Source organism: Equus quagga, chromosome 1 (genome assembly GCF_021613505.1).
Source record: "Equus quagga isolate Etosha38 chromosome 1, UCLA_HA_Equagga_1.0, whole genome shotgun sequence".
Classification (NCBI taxonomy): Eukaryota; Metazoa; Chordata; class Mammalia; order Perissodactyla; family Equidae; genus Equus; species Equus quagga.
Genome location: NC_060267.1, coordinates 139,743,740 through 139,767,817, shown reverse-complemented (window position 1 = coordinate 139,767,817; position 24,078 = coordinate 139,743,740). Strand labels below are relative to the sequence as shown.

General features: G+C 46.5%; 1 protein-coding gene across 1 annotated transcript; it reads left to right on the top strand.

Moving 5' to 3' along the window:
- Positions 1–8,829: 8,829 nt before the first annotated feature.
- On the top strand, positions 8,830–23,666 carry CCR9 (C-C motif chemokine receptor 9). The gene is made up of 3 exons (XM_046649414.1): positions 8,830–8,856; positions 15,173–15,217; positions 22,543–23,666. The coding sequence occupies exons 2-3, from the start codon at positions 15,197–15,199 to the stop codon at positions 23,629–23,631; spliced, it is 1,110 nt and encodes a 369-aa protein (XP_046505370.1). The 5' UTR covers positions 8,830–8,856; positions 15,173–15,196; the 3' UTR covers positions 23,632–23,666.
- Positions 23,667–24,078: the final 412 nt, after the last annotated feature.

Genomic DNA, 24,078 nt, shown 5'->3' with positions numbered 1-24,078 from the left:
GAGGATGCGTATCGTAGGCAGGAAGGGGAAGAGAAAAGAGAATGGCCTTTGCAATCAGCCACACTTGGATTTGAATCCCGGCTACCACTCACTCTGTGATCTTAGGCAGTTCAGTTAGCTGCTGCTCAAAGACGGTTTCCTCATCTTCAAAAAGGACACACTCTCTATCTTATAGTTATTATGGGGTTTAAATGAGATGATGTTTGTAAAGCTCCTGGCACAAAATGGGTGCTCAGGACATTTATTTATCCTCTCTATCCCTGGAGAAGAGTGGGGATCACAGTCAAGAGGAAGTCTCAGCTGCTGACCCTCAGGAACAGGAGAGAAAGCCGTAAGCAAGGGGCTTTGGAAGCATGAGGTATAAAGATTGTCAGAAAGGAGGCCCCAGGGCGCAAGCCTGTAAATGTGCTGGATTTGAATCATGTTCCCGCATTGTCATTTACTGAAGTTCTCTGTGTTTAGAAATGAAATCTTTTAACAAAACAAGGACAGCGTTGTTGCTTTGGCACCTCCTGAGTGCTGAACTCTCAGATAGCAACTCTGACAGCAACCCTGGGGAATAGCTGTTAATGTCCTGTTTTACAAAAGAGGAAACTGAGGCTCTGCAACAGAGGCCACCGTGTAGGTAAGTGCAGAATTGGACAGACCCCAGATATCACCATGACATCATGACGACACCCTTCAATAGAAAGTACCGCTCAGGAGCACGTGCTGAGCGCCAGGCCCCGGCATGGCTCTTCCCCATGTTACCCCTTTGTGCCCTCACAGCAACCCTTTGAGGGGGTGCCATCCCCACATCTTACAGGTAGGGAAAGTGCCTTGCCCAGGGTCACACAGGAAGTGGCAGTCATCCAGCACGTTCTGCCCAACTGGAACTTTCACTCTCTTCCTTGGCCATTCCCGGGGTGGGGGGAAAAGTTTGAGAAACTGGGTAGATAGTAGGAGGCTTAAACCAGACAGAGAAATGAGATCAATGTTGGAGGCCAACAGAAAGGAAGGACGGGCCGTCTCAGAGGTAGAGGCAAGACTGAGCAGTGGAAGGGGGACTGTGCCCCGGCCTCTCCTCAGAGCCCCCTGGATCCACGCAGCAGAGGTAGAAGCCAAGACAGCAGTTGCCTCCCTCTCTGTCATCACAAACACAAGGGACAAAGGTTCAGCAAGACATGTCAGAGAAAGGGAAAAGAATGGGGGTCCCAAGTCCGACAGCCTGAGATATACCGAATAAAATGCTTGACGCTACTGAAAAATGAATTCCCAGTTTAAAAAATAGGAAGTAGACATCTTTGCTGCAGGACTTCTCAGAACCTTCGACATGCTGCTTTGACTGTTTTCAAAGAATTTCGCCCTTTGCTAAGACCTACCCACATTGCTGGGCTGCAGCACTCAGCTTGGGAAGGCTGTTATATGTTGTTTGTGTGGGCATATTTTTTCCAAATGTGGTTAATATTGGAAACTGCATTGTTATTTCTAAGGTAGAACCCTGTGACAATCTGAAGGCTGTGCTTGGGTCTTAATTCGTGTTTCCCTGCACCCAGCAGGCAGGAACTCTATAAGGGTCTGTGTGCTCGGCGGGTGTGTGACTACAAAGAGGAGACACCAGCCCAGAGGTCTCAGGTCAACTGCCCCGCTGCAAGAAGCCTTTCTCTGGGCCTCCACTGTAGGCACCTGACCTTTTGTTGTGGTTGTTTTGATGTGGCCATTTTGAAACTGAGGACATTTTGATACAGCTATTTTAATGCTGTGGAAATTTTCTGACTTTTTGAAAACACCAGTCATTGAACTTCCATGTTTTGAAAAAATTATCAAGTATGGGACCAGGGGCAGGGTAAAATGGTCAACATGATGGAGAAAACTGGGGGCAGAGTGAGGCTATGGATGGGGGTCCATTTTTTATTTACATTTTGCATAGGAAAAGAAGAGAAGAGTTAAAAGTTTAATGGTCTCATTTTTAGGGTCATTCAAAGTCCTCAAGTTAAAAACCTGTCTGTAATCAAGACAGTGTGGTATTGGTGAAAGAATAGACAAAGAGATCAATGGAACAGAATAGAGCCCAGAAATAGACCCGCATAAATATAGTCAACTGATCTTTGACAAAGAAGCAAAGGCAATACAGTGGAGCAAAGATAGTCTTTACAGCACATGATGCTGGAACAACTGGAAATCCACATGCAAAAGAATGAATCAAGACACAGACCTCACACCTTTTACAAAAACTAACTCAAAATGGATCATAGACTAAATGTAAAACACAAAACTATAAAACTCCTAGAAGATAACACAGGAGAAAAACTATGACCTGGGGAATGGTGATGATTTTTTAGACACAACGTCAAGGGCACAATCCATGAAATAAATAAGTGATAAGCTGGACATCATTAAAATTAAAAACTGCTCTGCAAAAGACAATGTCAAGAGAATGAGAAGATAAGCCACAGACTGGGAGAAAATATTTGCAAAAGACACATCAGCTAAGTGACTGTTATCTGAAATATGCAAAGAACTCTTAAAACTCACCAATAAGAAAACAAACAACCTGATGAAAAAAATGGGTCAAATGTCCTAATAAACACCTCACTAAAGAAGACATACAGATGACAAATAATCATATGAAAAGATGCGCCATATCTTATGTCATCAGGGAAATGCAAATTAAAAAACAGTGAGATACTACCACGCATCTGTTAGAATGGCCCAAATCTGGAACACTGACAACACCAAATGCTGGTGAGGACGTGGAGCCATAGGAACTCTCATTCATTGCTGGTGGGAATGCAACATGGTGCAGCCACTTTGGAAGACAGTTTGGTGCTTTCTTACAAAACTAATCATAGTCTTATCATGTGATCCAACATTCACGGTCCTTGGTATTTGCCCAAAGGAGTTCAAAACTTATGTTCACAAAAAAATTGGCACATAAATTTTTATAGCAGGGGCCGGCCCATGGCCAAGTGGTTAAGTTCTCCCACTCCATTTTGGCAGCCCAGGGTTTCACCAGTTCAGATCCTGGGTGCAGACATGGCACTGCTCTTCAGGCCATGTTGAGGCAGTGTCCCGCATAGCACAACCAGAGGCACTCACAACTACAATATATGACTATGTACAGGGGGGCGCTTTGGGGAGAAGAAGAAGAAAAAAAGGAAGACAGGCAACAGTTGGTAGCTCAGGTGCAATCTTTAAAAAAAAATGTTTATAGCAGCTTTATTCATAATTGCCAAAACTTGGAAGCAACTGAGTTGTCCTTCAGGAGGTGAATGGATCAATAAACTGTGGTACATCCAGACAATGGAATATTATTCAGCACTGAAAAAGAAAGGAGCTATCAAGCCATGAAAAGACATAGAGGAAACTTAAATGCATATTACTAAATGAAGGAAGCCAATCTGAGAAGGCTACATATTGTATCATTCCAACTATATGACATTCTGGAAAAGGCAAAACTATGGATCAGTGGTTGTCAGGGGTTAGCGGGGAGGGAGGGAGGGATGAATGGGCAGAGCACAGAGGACTTTTAGGGCAGTGAAACTACTCTGTATGATGCTATAATGTGCGTATATGGCCTTACACATTTGTCAAAAATCATAGAATGTACACCACCAAAAGAGAACCCTAAAGTAACCTATGCACTCTGGGTGATAACGACATGTCTATTTAGGTGTACTGATTGTAACAAAAGTACCACTCTGGTGCGGGATCTTGATAGTGGAGGGGGTGGCATGTATGAGGCAACACGGGTTATGTGGGAACTCTCTGTAGCTTCTACTCAATTTTGCTGTGAACCTAAAACTGTTCTAAAAAATGAAGTCTATTTATAAGAAAGGAAAAAAAAGCCTGTCAGCACCTCTTGCTGTCTAGCTGTCATCATCACTAAAAGTTTCCCGGCAGTTAGCATGGTGCTCTCGCTCCATGTAGGGTGGCAGGAGGGAGGGATCCGAGCACTCTGAACCCACCCTGATGCCTCCCTAGAGGCGGAAGTGGGAGAAGGGACAGTGGCAGGCAGGGCTGAGGGTTCTGGCTCCCGCGGTGGCCCAGGCAAGGGGAAGCTCTAATTCAGTCAGCTGGTCCTGGCCAGTGGGTGCCCCCGCTGCAGAGAAACCACGAGGGCTGGCTGTTTTCCCTGAAGTTTCCCCACACGGCAGCCCAGGATCTATTAGAAATGGAAACTGGATCATGTCGTTGCCTACATAAATCCCTCAGTGGCTTTCCATCGCACCTGGCATCAGATCAAAGCTACGGATCCCAGCCTCCAGCCCCTCCCATTTCTCTGGTGACTCCTCACACCTCTCTGTCCCCCAGCATGTTGGTCTTCTCATCCTTGGACACGTCAAGCTCTTTCTGCTGCCTGTTCCCTCTGCTGGGAATGGTGATCCCAACCGTCGCCTTTTTCTTTTTAAAGATTGGCACCTGGGCTAACAACTGTTGCCAGTCCTTTTTTTTTTTTTCCTGCTTTATGTCCCCCAACCCCCCCTGTACACAGTTGTATATCTTAGTTGCAGGTCTTTCTAGTTGTGGGATGTGGGACACCGCCTCAACGTGGCCTGATGAGCGGTGCCATGTCCGCGCCCAGAATCCAAACCTTGGGCCGCCGCAGCGGAGCGCACGAACTTGACCACTCTGCCACGGAGCTGGCCCGCCAACCGTCACCTTTATGGGAATTTCTTGTAATTCAGGTCCTAAATGTGACCTCTTTAGTGAGCCCTCCCCTAACCACCCAGTGCGAAGGAGGCCCCTCAGTCACTCCTTCATCTCTCTCTGCTTTAATTCTCTGTCATTTAATTTCATACCACCTGTCTTGTCTCCTGCCACATCCCTATCTCTTAGATCAGGGCTGGCACATAGTAGAAACTTGACAGCTACATGTTGAATGAAGAACTCGAATAAGATCTTCCAGTGAGATAAAGTGTGTCAGGGCAGAAGGAAGATTTCTATCATTAATAGGGGAGGCAAATAAAATTACAAATCCCGCAACGAGCCTAACGATTCACATGCTGCGAGCACAAAACCTCAGGAGGTGTGGAGGACACTTGTTTCCCTTATAAATAGCTCATGTCTGCAAGAGCTTGGCGGCTGCACGGTGAACTCTTGACCTCCCCTCTGAGCTTCAGAGACCTTCACTTCAGCACCTCAAGCACATCACAACCAATGCTCAATGCATCACTCTCTGCCAAAATCAACATTTCCTCTCACCTCCCCTCTCTAGTAAAGCGCCCAAGTCTTCCCGGAGCCTCCAAATGGCCTTGCTCTCCCGCTCCTGCAGCACCTCATTTGCCAGCTCTCACGGGTCGCGTGGCCACGCTCTCCCCCCGCCTTCCATTCCTGCTGATGCTGCAGGGGGTGGACACTCATGCTCTCCCCTTCTCCTTCTCTTGACAATTGCCTCCTAACTGGCCTCCCAACCTTCGATGGCTATTCATTGTAAATGAATTTAGCAAAAATGACTCCTTTCTGTTCATTCTTGACCTTTAATCATTTTTACTGCTAACCACAAAACACGAGAAATTTAAAGAATCTAGAGGCGTCCTAGAAAACCAGTGGAGTGAAATCCTGTGCTGGCTTTAAGCCTCCTGGGGAGGGAAGAGCTCCCCATTCAAGCCCCTCTGCCCTGGAGGAGAGGAGAGTGTTTCTGCTATGGGCCAGCTGCCCTTGGTTCGTGTCATAGACTGAGCCATCCTAGCTACTCTTGCTAAGGTAGAAATATTAGCTGCTCAAAATGGATCAGTCTAGATCTGTACTGTCCACTATGGTGGCCATTAGCCATATGTAGCTATTTATATTTAAATGTAAACCAATTGCAATTAAATAAAATTTCTTGAAAATCAGTTTCTCAGTCACACTAACCACAGTCTAGGTGTTCATTAGCTAGCTGTGGCTGGTGGCTGTGCATCGAACAGTGCAGACGTGGAACATTTCCACCATTGTAGAAAGTTCTAGTGAATAGCACTACTCTAGATTCCCAGGACTTAAGGGAGGTTTGTTTTTTTCCATTAATTTAGTCAAAAGATTATTAATAAACTCTCAGAACATTCTGCTGGGCTGCAACCATGACCAAGTCCCCATGACCCCTGTCCTCATGGAGTTAGTGGGCAAAGAAGAGTCCTTATGGATTTTACTCCTTGGAAGTTTGACCCTGGGACTCCTTGTACCTGACTCTATCAGACCCTCCCACCAAGCTACCCTGAACTCCTTCAAGACATGCTGGACTTCCCAAGCGAAGATAAGGCATCACTCAATGAAGAGTAGAAATCTAGCATCGTCCTCTTCCAAGATGCCAACATGTTTTTGGAATATGACTTTCCCAATGTGTACAAAAGGCTCAGGAAGGAGGAGAACAAGATTACAAATCTAGGCTTAAACATGGAGAATCTGAAAAGAAGCAGATAGAAGCAAAACTCTTATTCTCTGCCAGAGACTATGTCAGACACTTGGAACGTGGGAACGAGCAAGAGGGAATTCAGACACGGCACTTCCCATTGGCCCCTCCGACAAATCTGGGGTCTTTTCCTCTGTTGTGCATGTCAGAGGTTGTGGACTGCAGCTTCATTCCACAATTATCCCCTAACGCCCCTCAACTCCAAGCACAGCACCTGGCCCTGGGACCCAGAGGGGACACACACACTACCCTGCCCTCTGGAACTCACCTTTGGTAGGGTGAGAATGCAGAGGGAAATACCCATTATAAAAGGGAAGCTGCAACCTCTTACAATCACCCTGATCTGAATTCTACCTGCAAAGAAACACAGCACAGAAAACAAAGAATGGGAGTTCCCTCCAAGGAATGAATTTCTACTGGATGACAGCAAAAAGGATCACATTTATCCTAGGCTTCTTTGAGAAATCAGAAGTTCTCTCTACTGTTTCGTCATATCTTCCTGCCTCCCCAGCCTCGTGCTGCCTCTCTGCATCCCAGGGGAGGGGACTTGGGAGTTCTAAAGCAGCTCTTCCAGAACTTGATGCTGCCTAAGCATCCCCATCTGGACCACGGGGGACCACATGGCGGAGAGGGTCTTCCCACAATGGCGCATTTACTCCTTCCCTTCTTCCCTGACCTCCTCCCCTGCTTCCCTTCCTCCCACCCACCTCACCCAACCATTTGATGGACAAGCAGTATCTACTCGGAATGCCCTTACCTGGTGATGACACAGCTTAAGCCAAGAGAAGGTAGAAAGTACAGCATCTTCCTTGCCCAGGCCTCTTGCAACTATCGTGTGTGTCCCAGCCTCCTGAAAACTTTCCCAGGTCCCAATCAAATACAAAGAAGGAGAAAATTCACGGCTTTCCCTGGCCAAAGACAGCCAGAAATCAGTTAACGGAGCATTTTTTTCCCTCCATTGCCGCTTCCTGTTCTGTCAATAATTGCTAACTTAGAGGGAGAAGTGAAAGGCCAGAGCATTTGGCTGATTCTCAGTTATGTACCATTTTAGACACAATGCTCAGCGAATGTGGGACAAGGTAAGGGAATTCACAGCTCTCTCAAGGCTGCTGAATCAACCCTCACTTTCGTTCTTACTGCCCACAGTCTGTGCCTTTCTTAGGGGCCATTCATTGGCCTGTCCTATTTAGAAAATAAATCCAACTGCATCTTAGGTATCACTTTGTTCTGTTTGATGGGGAGGGCCGCTCTGCGGGAGAGCCACGCTGAGTCCACAGGACAATCAATACACTAAAAAGAAGAAATCCGTCTCCACTGGAGTGTAGTTGTGATTTTCCCCCAGAACAAATATGAAAAAGAAACCTTCGTCATAATGACGACGAGGATCAACTTGGGTGTTTGCTGTCGGCGACGGTGCAGGTTGTGGACTGGAGCTTCTACCCCACAACCATTCCCTAAATGCCCTTCAATTGCCAGGCACAGCCCCTGGCCCTGAGACGCAGGGGGTGCCATTGTCATCGCGGGCCCCCCCATAGTCTTGGCTGGGAAGACTTCACCTGTGAGCTTCATGAAAAATATAACATTTTGTATGTTTAGGCTTTTTCAAAATTTCATCTAAACACCCATGATTCGTAAGATGAAATGTATTATCAGTGTTAATGTATCTGATGTATAGTGGTCATGTCAAAATACAATCTGACTGTATTTGATGCCAATTTTAAGGCGTTTGTGCCTCCCCAACACTCCATGTCCCTACATACGTGTCACATACATGACTTTCTAAAGTAACCATTTAATAGAGCTTTCACAGATGATGGGCATAGTCTATACCTGTGGTAGCCACTAGCTACATGTGGCTGTTGAGCACTTGAAATGCGGTTAGTGTGACTAAGAAACCAGTTACATTTTATTTAACTTAAATAGGCACAGTGGCTAGTTGCTACTGTATTGGATGGCACGGCTCCAGGATTTAGGTACATCTGTCATGGCCAAAAAGGTTACACTGTGACGGACAGTGCTGGGGATGTTAATCCCTCACAGACCTGTTCAGACACCACCACCCAAAGAAAGCTTATGAATGCACACTTTTAGCAAGCCTGACAAGGCTTTCGCTGTAAGTAGCTGTGCTGTCTAGGAAAAGAAATTGTTCTTACGTTATCAGTCTCTACATGCATCTTCAGAGAGGATGGTTTCCCTTAGCCCTGCAATTCTCAGCTTTCCATTTCTAGTTGCAAATCATCAACTCTGCTGATTGCTAGAAGCTGCAGCTGGTGACTCCCTACTCCCCACCCTCCTGAGCCACCCCACCAGTGACAGCACAGGCAGGGGTGGCCTGGCTTCCTTTCTGGTGTTTTTACCGGGTAGCTGTTTGTTCAGAACTCATAGAAGGCTTATCCCTCATCCCAGGCAGAGAGCAAGCCAGCCGTCTCCCCAAGACACACAGCCGGTGGGGCCGCCTTCTCCCGGAGCCTCTCACGCTGCCCTCCGCCGTGAGTATCTCCCTCCCTCCTCTTCTGTCCCGGTGTCACTTGTGCCCTCAGTTGTGTGCTGCCACGACGGCTCCTAGAATCCAAGCTTTCACTCATTTGTTCAGTGGTCATGAGCATCAGGTGCTTTGCTAGAAATGGCGAGGGAGGCAAAGGCGGATCAGGTGGTGCCCTCCCGGGCTTCCAGGGTGAGTAATGAGCCTCCCTCCCACCCACACACGTGAAGCTTAGGTTCAAGGCAGCCTGGTCTGTGATTTGTACCTTCATGGAGGGAGAAGCAGGTGCTAGGGACAGGTGAGAAGAAAGTGGCCATGGGTTGGGAGAGTGAAGTCCCCATGAGGTCCTTGGGTCTGAGAGATTGCCCCATGGAAAGGATGTATGGGGCAGCATTCTTTGTCGCAGTGAAAAGATTAGAAACTAGCAAACTTTGTAGCAAGAGCTGACTGGTTAAATGAACTGGGACATATGCAGACGATGGAATACTCAGCAGCCATCCAATCTGACGACACAGCTCCATGTGGAACTAGCATTAAAAGCGGTCCACGAAAGACTGGTCCCTAGAAAGCAAGATGGAAAATTGCTTGTGGGGTCTGATTCCCTTACCATTACGAGTGTGTGCGTGCGTGTGTGTGTGTGTGTGTGTGTGAGGTTGTGTCGCAGAGTAAAAGTCTAAAAGGATGTATCTCAGAAAGTTAACGATGGCTAACCCAGGTAAAGGGGTGTTTAAGGAGTTTTATTTTCTTCATTACATATGTTTGCTTTTTCGGGATTTTTTTTTGGTACGTTGTAAAAATGCTCCTTTCTAATCAGAACAAAGCAAAGCTACTTAACTTTAAATGACTCATCAAGGAGTACTGTTCGTCCTTTAAACATGCCCCCTCTTTAGTCCTCAATTAACCGTTGCTGCCTGGACGGCTGGCGTGTCAGGTGAGTTGGTGTGAGCGCTGAACTGGAAATCGGGTCCAGCAACCGGTCTGTGAGAGCCCGTCTCCTCCCTCCCTTCACTGAACAAACCAAAGTTAACCTGCCATTTCAACACCTGGAGTTCCACAGCCTCTCTCTTCCAATATCTGTCTATCTGCTCTGAAGCCCCCTGTGTGCATCCCACTCACAGGCTCGCACTGGGAAGCCCCCCAGTCCAGAGCTGTGACTACTGAGAGGTGGGATGGGGGCACCTGACCCAAGCTTGGTGAGCTGATGGTCTCATAGACAGCTCAGAGCCCCCGCTTTTGTGCAGGGTGAAGAAAGCAGAGCTACCAAAAAATGCAAGGGATGGTTCAGTCTCTGTGTAGCCAGTTGGATAAAGACCAAAGTAAGGCCCCGTGCTTCTGACTCACAGTGGTATCTGTATCCCATTCACAGGGCTACTTTGAGCAGTGGGGGCTGTGGATGTGGGAAGTTGCTGCATCCACAGTGGCTCCATCCTGATTTCAGGTTGGTTACTTAAGGACAGTAGAGAATAGAAAAATGACGATTGGATAGTAACGGGTTCCAGGCTAACTTTCTAATAGGGACTTTCCATTTTTGGAGAATTTGCAGCTGTCTCCCTTTCCTCTTCCTCCAAGGCCCCTGTACACACTTCACGCTTTCTGGCCTTTCTGCCTTCGTTGATATGTTTCCCTGCCCTGGAGCAGTGTTCTCTCCCTTCATTGCATGTCCCCATGCTCTCCAGCCTTCAAGGGCCAGTAAAAATGTCACCTCCTCAATGACGCACTCCTGGGTTTCCCCAGTGCTGGTGACACGACTTCCTTCTCCCAATTCCCAAAGCATTTCATAGCATTTACCATTGTTGGTATTTGCAGCCATGACGTATCTACTGTACCTGAGCGCAAGCTTCTTGAGGACATGGCTCCTGTCTTCTACAGTGTTTAAGCCAAGCAAGTGTATCAGGTGTCAAGGCACTCTGAGTAAGTGAGCTGTGGGATGAAGAGTGTTCCCTCCTTCTCATGTAGCTCTCTGACTTCTGCAAAGAGCAGTCAAGCACAGCACGGCACTAGACCCTCGACGCAAGCTCTTGCAGTCAGCGGGGCTATCCCCTCCACTTACAGACGAGGAGACCCAGGCTCAGGGAGGGCATGCCACTTCTTGCCAAGGTCCCACAGGCAGAAAGGGATGGACCAAGGGACAGACGGGGGCTTTCACTTCTGTCCATTGTGCTTCCTCCCACCTCACCCCACTTTGCTGCAAAACAGGGGCAGGCTTTTCAGATTTGAGCAGCCGCAGGGCCCATAATGAGGCCACACTGAGCGGTGAGGGGAGAGATTTGGGGCAGAGCTGAGTCAAACACCAGTGTGCTCCCAACAGACAGTTGAGAGGTGCCTTGCTTTCAGTATATTCTGTCATATGTGGGTTCCCCCCCCAACCCTGTGTTTTTCCCTCCTTCTCAGGGGCAAGAAGAAAACGAAAGCAATCTCTGAGACTTTGGGGTTTGTGGAAGAAAATATTTGAAAAGTATTCTGACAAAGAGTAGAGAGAAATAGAAAGGCCGCCAGCAGTGTCTTTGTCGGGGGGCGTCTAGGGAGGAACAGGTTTCATTTTTATTCTTCGGCTCTCTCCAAATTTTCTGAGCTAGGAACACATTGATAATGGAAGGAAGATCAACTTTGTATTTCACATTTCAAAAATTAGCCTCAGCGAATTTAATGACTAGACTTGTTTTTTTGGTGCTAGTTGCTTTCCAGGCTGGCTGGAGGAGGCTGTGAGTTCCTCCTTTGGACAAGTTCTGCAAACAGGTATAAGGAACAAAAGAGCACTGGGACTTAATTTTTTTAAAAAAACAAAAAAGCAGAGAAGTTATTTTTATGATAGTTCTTAAAATAAAATTTCATGCACAAAGTAAAATATTTAAATAGTTTACAAAACCTAAAAGAAAAAATGAAAGTCTCACTTTCCACTGGTCATTGTTGTTCAAGTTCCTTCCAGAAAATATTTCGGTATTGACCAGCAGCGAAGTGTGTAACCTGTTATATATGTTTTAAAAGATCATGCAACATAACTTCGACACCTTGCATTTTTACCTAATTATCTTGGTGACCTGCTTGTATTGGTGTGAGATCTATGTTATTCTATTTACTGGTTATATGTAGTTTATTGAATGGATGTATCAGAAGATTGCCAGTTGCTGGATATTTAGGTTGTTTCCAGTTTTTTTGTTCTGCAAAAAAAAAGAGGCTGCAACATATGCCTGTACATGTACCTTTACGTTCTTTTGTGAGAATGCCAGTCGGGCACGTTCCCAGCAGGTGCACTGCTAGGTCAGAGCTGTTATGTTTGGTAAATTTTGCCAGATTTGGATTAATCCTCCAAAAAAGGTCACAAACATTTATACTCCCCACAGCAGTGTAGAGGTCTTTCCCCAAACTTATCCTTATCATTATCAGCAATCCCTATTTTCAACCTAAAACTAGTTATAACTAACCACAGCCAAAGCCATTCTTTCTTCTTTATGCGGCTTCTTTCTTTGGGAATTCATTTTCTCAGATATTATCTGATTAATATTCAGTCTCTTCATGTAAGTAAAAAGGAGGTGACATAAGCCACAGGTACTAGAAATACATGAAATGTTTTCTGATCAATGTCTCCAAACCCATACCCCCTTCTCCCCAAGCTGTAGTAAATTAGCTGAGTTGAGATCTTCCAAACTTAACTGGGCATTTAAAAAAATATTTCATTTTTTTAGAGCATGATTCAGAAAAAAAAAATAGGGAGAGAGACAATGATAAAGTCAATGGGACAATATGTATGTGGGGGGAAATCCTTTGAGATGAGGTAAATATCCTGTTCCTCATCAAATGTTCACCCACTGACTTCAGCGTCCATTGGTGACTTTTCTAATTCCATCATTCCTTCTATATTTATTAATTGGCACTATAAGAAGAGCTTTCTCTGCTCATTTATTTATTTATTCATTTATGTTCCTCAATATGGGTTCATGAATCTTCATTTCATTGACTGTGCTATAATTATTGCTATCATTATTTAAGTTGATGCTCATATCGCCTCAGTTTGGCTAGTAGGAGCCTTGTCAAGTTGGCTCCTCTGTCTTTTTGATAAGTCTTCATGATCCTTTGAGCATGTTCTTGCTCAGGTTAGTCTTGTCATTTCCCTGCCTAGCTCTGGAATCAGACATTTCTCCAAGGAGTCCTGGTTCCTTTTGGTGGAGAAAGGTATTTAGAAACCAAGATCTGGGCACTAGGTGCTCATTCTACTGTGTCATTGCTATTAGGCCCTCTCTGCAGACAGAGCCAGGAAATACGTACATGAGACACAAACGCATATACATTTACACACAGATTACCTAGCTGTCTACCTATCTATCTAGCCATCCATCAATCTCATCTAATCTACTCTTAAAAAACACAAGTTCAGGGGCAAGCCTGGTGGTGTAGTGGTTAAGTTCACAAGCTCTGCTTCAGCGGCCTGGGGTTTGCGGGTTCAGATCCTGGGCGTGGACCTACACACTGCTCATCAAGGAATGCTGTGGCAGCATCCCACCTACAAAATAGAGGAACACTGGCACGGATGTTAGCTCAGGGTCAATCTTCCTCACAAAAACGAAAACCAAAACAAGAAACCACGGGTTCATCCTGAGCCCTCAGTTTCTGTAGAACAGCATAAGGCACTTCTGAGAAGCTGCTGGCAGGAAGGCTGCAGGAGGCAGCTCTGGCTGCCTTTCCCCTTGCCTGCTAACAGCTACATATGATTCTGAGGAGAGAAGAAACCCAGAAGGTTTTCATCAGATGTCGCTTTTTTCTCTTTCTTCACTTCAACCACTTTATTGAGGTCCAACTACAATAAACTGCAAATATCTGAAGTGCAGAATCTAAGCTCTGACGTACATCCACACCTGTAAAGCCATCACACTGCATACAGTGAGCCTTCCGAAGCCTCCTTTGCGCCCTGGCACCCCTCCTGGACTCCTGCCCTGCCCTCCCCTTCTCCCTTCTGCCAGGAAACCACTCAGCTGCTTTCTGTCACTGTAGATGAGTTTGTGTTTTCTGGAATTTTATATAAGTAGAATCACACAGTATGTACTTTTTTTTGGTCTGGCTTCTTCACTTAGCATAATGATTTTGAGATTCATGCACGTTGACATGTGTATCCGTCGCTCATTCCTGTTCCATTGTATGGATGTTACAGTTTCTTATCCATTCATGACACCCAATGGACATCTCGCTGGTTTCCAGTAGTTGGTTATTACAAATAAAGCTGCTTGGAACACTCGTAAGTCTGTCTTTGTGTGGACATACGATTGCACTTTTCTTAGGGAAATATTTAGGAGTGGGATGATTAGATCACAGGGTAGGTTTATATTTAACTTTTTAAGAAACTGAAAAACGGTTTCCCAACGTGGCTGTACCACACGTTCAACACAAGTGATGTGTTGAAAACCACTGCACTTTCAGAAAGCAGGGTGAGCCGTGACCTTGTGTTACGGAAAGGACAACAACAGGTTAGGAACGGATTTATGAAGGAGTGTAGTTTCTTCTAGAACCTCGGAGTGTAGTGCTGGACATCTTTCTTTGAAATATACTTCCTAGAGGGGTAAAAGGAAATGCTTGGCTCAGGCACAGACCCCTTCCTTGAAGAGAGTCAGGCTGTTGTTCCCTTGGTCCAATAGGAGTGGGTTTTACAGAGATTCGAAACACGTGGAGACAACAGCAAGCGTTATTTCAGTCAGCTCGGGGCCCCTTGCTTTGGGCACTACCTTTGCTTTGGTAAACAGCCCTGGATCTTCCTTCTCCTGCTGGAGTCAGGGGTACAGAGAACATATGGCCCATTTTCCTGCCCTGAGCTTGTAAACGAGTGTGCAGGTAGGCGCTGGGTGCTGGGCCCCTCTGAAAGAGGGACCCCAATGCTGGCAGAAGCCACCCCACCCCCGTGTTCCTGTACCTGGTTACCCAGACGCCCTTCCCCTGTGGAGTCCAGGCCCAGAGCATTCTCAAATCAACTGCTGCCCTGTGATCTTTAGGAATCCCTGCTTGATAAAATGGGGGGCTGGGGGCATTCAGCAAAACAGACCCTGATAGAGAAGTTGAGTCAAGAGAAAATGAACTAATGGAAACGGACGTGCTGGGCAAATGGTAAAGCTCCCGGGGTTCTCAGAGGAGGGGTCTTTCATTTCTATGGAAACAACCAAGATGATTTTGCAATCTAGACCACTTGACTTGACATCACTATGACAGAGATTGTAACTCTTGCTTGAGATTTTTTTTTTTCATGAGAACAAACAGATTTAACATTGAATCTCCATCTTAGGTGTTTATTACTATTCATTGACAAGTCAATCCTCTTTTTTATTTCTGTCCTCTCTTTCCAGAAGCAAGTTTGCATCTGACCCACCATGGCCCCCACAGAATTCACAGTGAGTACAGCCACGCTCCTCAAAATGCACTCTCTTCTGGCCTCATTTGGGGGTGTGGGAAGGAATCCACTGTGGGGGAGGATTTCTCTGTGTGGTTTCCCAGGGTAAGATCTCTGCTCAGCAGTGTTCCATACAGGGCTGGTCAATGCGCTGTGCAGAGGGCTTTGCACACGCCGAGCGCCAGATGTGCTTAGGGGTATGTTGTGAAGGCAGAGGAAAATGCTATTTTGCATTTTATTAATATGTAAGGATTTTTATGATCTTTAACTAGGATGTGCTTAGTTCCATGTGTCTGTTCTGAAATTCAGACAAAAGAGGGCAAGAGAGCATCCATTTAATTTCTTTTTAAAAGACCGATGGTGGGCACCTTAGTTGTATTTCTTACGTAACATTACGAAGGCTTTACAAAAAACACATAATGGTATATATTTTTCAGAAAGAGACAAAGAGGCTAACAAAATTTAGTGAAGTCATTACCCAGAGAATCATTTGTGGTTTTATAGCCAAATGTAATCAATTATAGAATCAAATAAAATTCTTATGCTTTTGCTATATTCATAAATGCCTCACAAAAATATTGAAAGCTTTTAATTTTGCTTTTCTCAAAGGGAAATCTGAATTTTACATGTAGATAACTGGAATCAAGCCATCTTAGCGGAGCTAACAAACTGCCCTCTCAGTACATTATAGGTTTCCCTGGTCTGTGGAGAGCTGTGGTTGGAATGGTTGACCTCAAGTAAATCATTCATGCTATGCTAATGATGTTTAGAATTGCATATGTACAGTCGCATATCCATAACAACAAAAAAAGATAATGAATTTAGTCCTGGTGAGGCAATGAGGTAAGTCTATTTTCCTGACCGGACTTAGACCCCTCCGTTCTCGTTCTCCTTAGTTAGAACTTGCCCTTCATCCCTGATGCGGTGGAAACAGCCAGGTTGGGGCGGCAGAGCCGGGGCAGCTCCGGAGACTGTCCGTCATTCGGTCTTCTCATTTGGGATCTTGGAAAATATCCAAACTCTGCAAGGCAGCCCCATGGAGGAAAAAATGCACCCCAATAATGACCTTCTGTGGTCAGAGGCACCCAGCACCATTTAAATGCAGAAAAGATGGGACCACTGTGGCCCCGACTCCCACATTCTTTGGGAAATGGCTATGAGGGTGCTCTCAGCGCTCTCGGCTTCACTGGGTGGCTTCCTGTGGATGAATGTCAAAGGCACCGAGAATCAAGTCTCACTGTTGGGTTTAATACTTCCCCAAGTGTAGGGTAGAGTGTCCTGGCAGTAGCTCCTGCCAACGCCAACTGCCGCTGCTCCTAAGGAATTCACTTCCTGCCCTGCCCCCATCTTCCCTCTTATCCCATCCCCCTACCCAGGGACCCACCTTGCTGCTAGGCAAGAATGGGGGACACAGCCTTGTAGGACACAGCCTTTGCCCTCTGCCCTGTCCTCTTCTCAGAGGTGGGAATGAGGGGGCCTGGAGCTGGTGGAGGTTTCCAGAGATAACAGGAGTCAGTGAGGAAGGCCTCAGAAAGCTCTGGAGACCTTCTTCCTCCTCCAGTAGCTGCACAACCCTGGATGCTAGGGCTGTTGCTTCCGAGTACAAGGTTCCCTAGGGGAGGAGGACACACCTGCATGGGAGCCAGGGCCTGTGGTACTGGGTAGAGCCTGCCAGGGCCATCAGTGGACAGGCAGGCCCCTTGCCCTGGCTGTGCACTGAGGTTTGCCCCCAGCGAAAGGCAGCTCCTGGCTGCTCTGGGCTGAGGAAGGCGCCAGGTGTCCTCTGCTGCTCCATAGTCTTCAGGGGAGGTGGGGGGGAATGGCACTTGACAGCTGCTCTGTCTGGGCGCCCCGAGTGCTGGGCACCCAGATGCTGCAGCTCAGATTTGTCCTGGCCACTTCGACAACATCAGAACATGGAGAGCAGGGCTTTGGGTTCGAAGGGGTTAAAAGTGCCCCAGGTTAAGACTGAGAGGGTGGGGGTTGGCCTGACCTTGACCTCCCCCCAGCGGCTGAGGGCTTTGTGCAGAACATTTCTATTCCTCTCCTCTGTCTCATCTTCTCTAAGACAAGGGGGTTGGACCTGGTGGTCTTTAAGATCTCAAAATCATTCTAAACCTGTTGAGGTTTCAAAATTTTTATCCCGAGCAGAAACAAAAGCCTGTGTGAGAAGGAGGAAGCAGCCCCCGTAGCCGAGTCCTGGGCCGGCCACTTGGCACGCTGCTGCACACATTCCCTTCTTTACTCAAATCTATGACTGCTGTGCACGAATTTTTTTCCCTTGATCAAAATGCTACAAATCATCCAAAATAAATGAAATAAATCCCCAAATTAAGTAGCCCCTACTACTCCTTAGGAGTGGTACAGCTGTCCCACAATGCGCCTGGCTCGGTGCTGCCCTGGCTCTGAGCTGTGGAGCTGCCGTCAAGACCTGCGAGCAGCAAACAGGCCTCGCGCTCTCCCGGCCCACCTCACCCCGGCCCATCTGCCGGCCTCACGGGAGGGCCCGGCCCGGGGCTGGGGAGCTTGCCAGTGTCCTGCTCCATTTCTGTGTCCATCATCCACACAAATGGGGTCCTTTGGAAGTCATTTCCTTGCCTGACACATAGACTGCGCTCAGTAAGTATTTGTGGGATGAATGAACAATTACACTGTAAACGTGCCATTGTCTCAGTCCAGGCAGGAATGAGACAGTCACATTTTCACAAAGACGCCGTCCTGGCCAGGTCCGGGCCTCTCCTTCCCCTAACACTGATCACTCCTCACGCGAAAGAAGAATTGACATCTAGCTCAGACTTCTGTGAATAGTGGTGTAGCTTTGGTAAAGACTTCATGTTTTTAAGAAGGTCTGAGAACGACATAGTTTGGTAAGAAACACAGTAAGAGAAACCTTCGGTAAGGATATTTCTAGACATTTCAATAAGATATGAATGAGAATTGGTCAGCCCCTTCAGAGAGGAGGGCCAGGACATTTTCTAGGAACAAGAGGGCCCTGTCTAACCCTATCCCTGCCCACTTCATGTTCCATCACAGACTGGAGGCACTTTAGGAGGACACGTACAACAGAATAGGAAAAAAAAAGTAAATTAAAATGGGGTCGGAGGAAATTGATTGAATAGGGAGAAAAGACCGAGAGGAGTTAGAGCTGGGGTTCCATCCTAAAGCTGTGCTGTCCGGTGAGGCAGCCACCAGCCATATGGCCTGTTGAGCACCTGAAATGTGGCTGCTCCAGTTGCGATGTGCTGTCATGTAAAATACACTCAGTTTACACACAAGGATGTAAAATAGCCCAATAATTTTTATATTGCTTATATAATGAAAGGATAATATTTTAGCTATGTTAGGTTTCAATAAAATATGTTATTAAAATGAGTTCCACTTGTTTCTTTTTACTTCTTTAATGTGGCTACTAGAAAATGCAAACTTAACCTGTGGTTTGCCTTATATTTCTAGTAGACGGTGCTGGTCTAAAAAGGTCTTGTCTGGTTACTGTAATTGGGCTATAAATTTGGCTGAGCTTCCCAATTTAAAAAGGGAATCCAGATCAGTCATAAAATTCATATGGTTCATGAGAAAAAAAACCCTCACCTGTTCTTCAGGAGAGATAAAAGTCTTTCTTTATACCTTCTGTGGATTTAAATGCCAAATAAAGGTCTAGGGTAGGTCTTAATGTGCAGGACGCAGGGCTATACGGACAAGACCCTTGAGACCCCTCCCCCTCAGCAGAGAGAGTGGGCTGCACAGGGCAGCACCTTAGATCTCACCTCACTGCAGACCCTGGGAATAAAGCCAGGGCAGCGTGCGGGAAGTCACTCTATGAAGTGCTCACGCTAGATGGCTCCAGCGTGTGCTCTCCGATGGAACATGGGGTAGAAAGTGTGTGGATTTCAGGTCTTTTGCTCATCCTCTCTCCAGATCTTTTCCTGGCCCAGGCTGTGAGAACAGCCTTGGTAGGTAGCTTCTCCAGCAAGAGCAGTGTCTCTAGGACACAACACCGAGAGCAAGGAGGCTGGAAGGACTGGCTTTGCAACCTCCGAATTCCTCCTGGAAGCCTGGTGTCCGTCATGTGAAAAAGGGACCTGCCCTGACCTGGAAGCTCAAGGGTTAAATATAGCAGCAGGTATTCCAAAGGTAGTGAATAAAACACATTGGTAAATATTGACATGTGCATCTCCTGGGAGATTTTCAAAGGATTCTGTGTCTAAGATCCAGAGGACATTTACCCAGCAGGCATGTACAAAGCTATGATCATGAGTCCTGACAGGAGTGGGACATGTTTATCCAGGATTCCTCTAGCCTGGGACGTGAACTCTTGCTCTGTTAGCCTCATTAAGATGGCCAAAGCTTTGAACTTGTAAAGATGGTATAGGCTCACCTTGGTCTTCTCAACAAATGCAGTCTTGACAAAATTTATACAAATTCAGTTTTTTTGTGAGTAAATAAAACCACTTTTAAAACATGCCTGGGGAGTTCCTAACTAAATATAATTCTATGCTGAAGCACTGGGTCCTCCAACCCTCACCCAACGAGAAAACACACTCCTTGTGCTTCAGGCAGGATGCAGTGACCTCCTACCAGGCTGTGGAGACAGTGGGGTCTCTCGGGACACTGGGACTGCCTGAGGTCCCCTCTGTGAGACCCTTTGGGCTGCATCTGTGAATGGGGATGCTGTTTGCCTCCCTACCTCACAGCCTTGGGCTCATTCTCATGTGAGAGTCTATTAAAGCTATCTGACCAAAAAAAAAGTGAAAAAACAAACCCCTATGAAAGCAGTTTCATGCCTACTCATCATGTGGATTCACAGTTGACACCTGCTCGTCTGCATGGTTTTACTGACTTTCCTCCAAAACGTCATCCTCCCAACCTCTTACATCTACAGTGATCCCCATTTTTGGGTCTCCGCGCCCTTCATATTCTTCTTTCCGCCCGAAGAGTGCTTCTTTTTGCTCAAAGTCTACTCAGACCCCACCTCTTAGGGGATGACCTTCCCAGGGGGCCATGACCATGCCTGGCACCCACGTCCAGCTTTGGCCAAATTCTCCTGGCATCTTCACTAAAATATGTATCACCCATGAGCTCTGTCCTTCCAACAGACTCGCTTTCCAGACAATGGCCAAGGCTGGAAGGGAAATCTTTAAATGTAAACTGAGAACGGATGAATCAGGCCTGAGGATGAAGCACACAGAAAACAGGGAGAGTTTTGCTCAGCTCTTCCAGCAGCGGGCCATTTCTAGCTGCCTGGTCCTAAAGAGCCATCTCCTAGATCCAGTCCCCAAGGGTCCCCCTCTTTGCAATAGAAGTATCTCTTGGTCACACGCTACAGGCAGAGTCTGGACTAGATTCCAGATTTTCCTAGTTGTAGTCCAAGTCAACTTGGGTGTCCTCCCTGGGGTCCTCCTGGTACTTCCTACCAGCCAGGGCCCAAATGGAATGGACTCAGCCCCTCAGGTCTTGATGAGAGCTTCAGAAGTCAGGAGACAACAGCCTCTTGACACCTACTGCCGTTTAACAGTCAACTCAGTGTGTCCTGATATTTTAATAAGCACTCAACAAACATACGCAAGAGGTCCCATGCTCAAATACGTTTAGGAAACATTGTTGAACAAAATTCAAAAGTTTCTGAAGGACTTAGCAGAATCTTTGCTACTCTAATGTGCCATTAAAATAAAACAATTTCTGCAGGCCTTTTCAGAGGCTTGGATACGCTCACAGGCATTGTGAATTTCAAAGAAGGTGATATGCAGAGATTCTCAACTATTTAACCATTCATATTCCACCCCAAACATGGTTTGGGAAATGCTGGTTGAAGCTATTAGAATCAGATGGAAATTATAACTTATATAGATGGGGAGAACCCAGCTAACAGAAAGCTGGCAGAGGATATTGTATTATTTCGCTATGAATAGTTAAATATGTAAACTAAATATTTATACTTAAATATTTAATATGTAAAACAGAATAAAAATCGATTGAGGATTTGAGGTTACTTCTAGTCCAAATGCATCCAGACTAATTGAACAACTGTTGCATTTGCCTGAAGAGAAATAAAGGTAGAGATGAGATTTGGCAAGGAGTGTGCCTCAGGGCGAGGGAGCTAGAGCTGGTGGTCCCTGGGGGAATGTGGGAGCCCTACGGGGAGCTCTGGGTGGGGAGTGAGGGCGTCTGAGGAGCTGTGAGCACCGCTTTGGGAAGTGGCAGATGCAGGACCGAGTCTCCACTCCATGTCGAAGCCCTCTCCTCCATTCCCTCCCATCCCAGGCTTGTCTCAAGGGCTCCTGTCTGAGTTCTCATCTCCAGCCCTTATTTCCTCCTCCCCTAGCAGGGGTTCTAGGATGGCTTCCGGGGCAGGAACCCACTGAAATTGTAATGAGGGTGTGTGTGTGTGTGCACACGCTCATTGTGAAGGTGTGTGCTCATGTGTCTGAAAGTGTGGGTATGTGTGAGTGTGCATGTGTGTGAGTGTACACATGTGTGCATGTCAGCGTTAGTGTAGGCATGTTTGTGCGCATGTGGGTGTGTCTGTAAATGCGTGTGTTCATTGTGTGTTTGTGTGTACGTATGTGTACTTGTGAGGGTTGGCTTCATGGGTGTTCGACTTGTACAGTTGCACAGGTCTCCGTGCTTAGAAGTGCCACTTGCCTGACTTACTCCTCTGCTTTCTTGAAATTCTTAACAAATTTTGAACAAGGGACTCTGAAAATCACGTATCCTGTTCTGGTGCTTGTGTATGTGCATGGCTGTGAGAGTGTACGAGTGTGAGTGTGTAGGTGTGGACGTGCGCATGTGTGATGTATGTTGGTGCTTCTGGAGTAGAGGGCTTTCAGAAGACTCAGAGGGATCTGGACCCGGAAAAGTTTAAGAGCCCTGAGGATCTTTTTGGGAGGGTGGAATAGAGGGGAGAGGGATGATCAGATTCCTTCTCTTAGTTTGATAAAAGTTCGTGCCCATCAGTGGTCCTGAAGCACTCTTTCCTACCCTGTCAGAGCATTCATCACGCATCCTGTAATTGGTCACTTGTTTGTATGCCCCGTCTACGAGTAGGTAAGTTCCATGAGAGCAGGAACCACGTCTGACTCATTCACCACCGTATCTTTCATATGCATACAGCACCTGATATATCGTAGGTGCTTAATAAATATTTGTGGAATAAATATATCCATTATGATCTAAGCGGATGCTCTCAGAATTCCCACTTTCTACAGACATATTTCTTTTGTCCTATCATAGCCATTTAGGATTGGAAGGGTCAAGTGCTCCATGCCTCTGCCATCAGACAGGACCTCTAAGATTGTCCTTGACCTAATGCCGTTTTGTGTCTCCTTGTAGATGCTTAACCTTGATATGTCCGAAGACTACATCTATCACTCCACATATTCTGTGGATGACTATGCAAACTTCAACTTCACTGACTTATTCTGTAAGAAGAACAACGTCAGGCAGTTCGCCAGCTACTTCCTCCCACCCTTGTACTGGCTCGTGTTCATCGTGGGTGCCTTGGGCAACAGTCTGGTCATCCTTGTCTACTGGTACTGCACAAGAGTGAAGACCATGACCGACATGTTCCTTTTGAATTTGGCCATCGCTGACCTTCTCTTCCTTGTCACTCTTCCCTTCTGGGCCATTGCTGCTGCTGACCAGTGGAAATTCCAGACCTTCATGTGCAAAGTGGTAAACAGCATGTACAAGATGAACTTCTACAGCTGTGTGCTGCTGATCATGTGCATCAGCGTGGACAGGTACATCGCTATTGCTCAGGCCATGAAAGCGCAGACCTGGAGGCAGAAAAGGCTTCTGTACAGCAAAATGGTTTGCTTTACTGTCTGGGTGGTAGCAGCCATGCTCTGCATCCCAGAAATCCTGTACAGCCAAATCAAGGAGGAATCTGACATTACCATCTGCACCATGGTTTACCCTAGTGATGAGAGTACCAAACTGAAGTCGACTGTCTTGACCCTGAAGGTGATCCTGGGGTTCTTCCTTCCCTTTGTAGTCATGGCTTGCTGCTACACCATCATTATTCACACTCTCATTCAAGCCAAGAAGTCATCCAAGCACAAGGCCCTGAGGGTGACCATCACTGTCCTTACTGTCTTCATCTTATCTCAGTTCCCCTATAATTGTGTTCTGTTGGTGCAGACCATTGACGCCTATGCCATGTTCATTTCCAGTTGTGCCATTTCCACCAACATTGACATCTGCTTCCAGGTCACTCAAACCATTGCCTTTTTCCACAGTTGCCTGAATCCTGTTCTCTACGTTTTTGTGGGTGAGAGATTCCGCCGGGATCTTGTGAAAACCCTGAAGAACTTTGGTTGCATCAGCCAGGCTCAGTGGGTTTCGTTTACAAGGAGAGAGGGAAGCTTGAAGCTGTCTTCTATGTTGCTGGAGACAACCTCGGGAGCTCTCTCCCTCTGAGGGGTTGTCTATGAGGTGGGTGGTCCTTTCGGAAGTAATTAGAAATACGGATACAGCTTCCCCACTGATAGGACCAAAGGGAAACCAAAGAAGGAAAAGGAAGTGAGAAAAAGAAAAAAAAAAATCAGAAAGAGATGAATTTGGACAACATTATTACTTTTGGTCAGAATGTGCCAAGCCAGAGTTTTCAAAATTGACCGGCCATCCCAGGAGACTGCTGATTGGCTCCCGACTGTAATAACTGCAGTTTTCAAAGGAGGACTAACGAACAGCATTGCAGACTATCCTGGCTCTGCCATTTGCCTGAGTGTTAATGTGGTTGACCTCTGGAGGGGTCTTTGATTTTCTCAGTGCACTGCGAATTGCTGTGGGTTCAGTTCTGATGCCACCCCTTACAAGAGGGGACACAGAAGCACTGGCCACTGCCATAGTCCATGAAAGCACAAG

Excerpts from the sequence above, each read along its gene's own strand:
- CCR9 (XM_046649414.1), top strand. The coding sequence starts at position 15,197 with ATGGCCCCCACAGAATTCACA. Across the intron at positions 15,218-22,542 it reads TGGCCCCCACAGAATTCACA|ATGCTTAACCTTGATATGTC; the intron begins GTGAGTACAGCC and ends GTCTCCTTGTAG.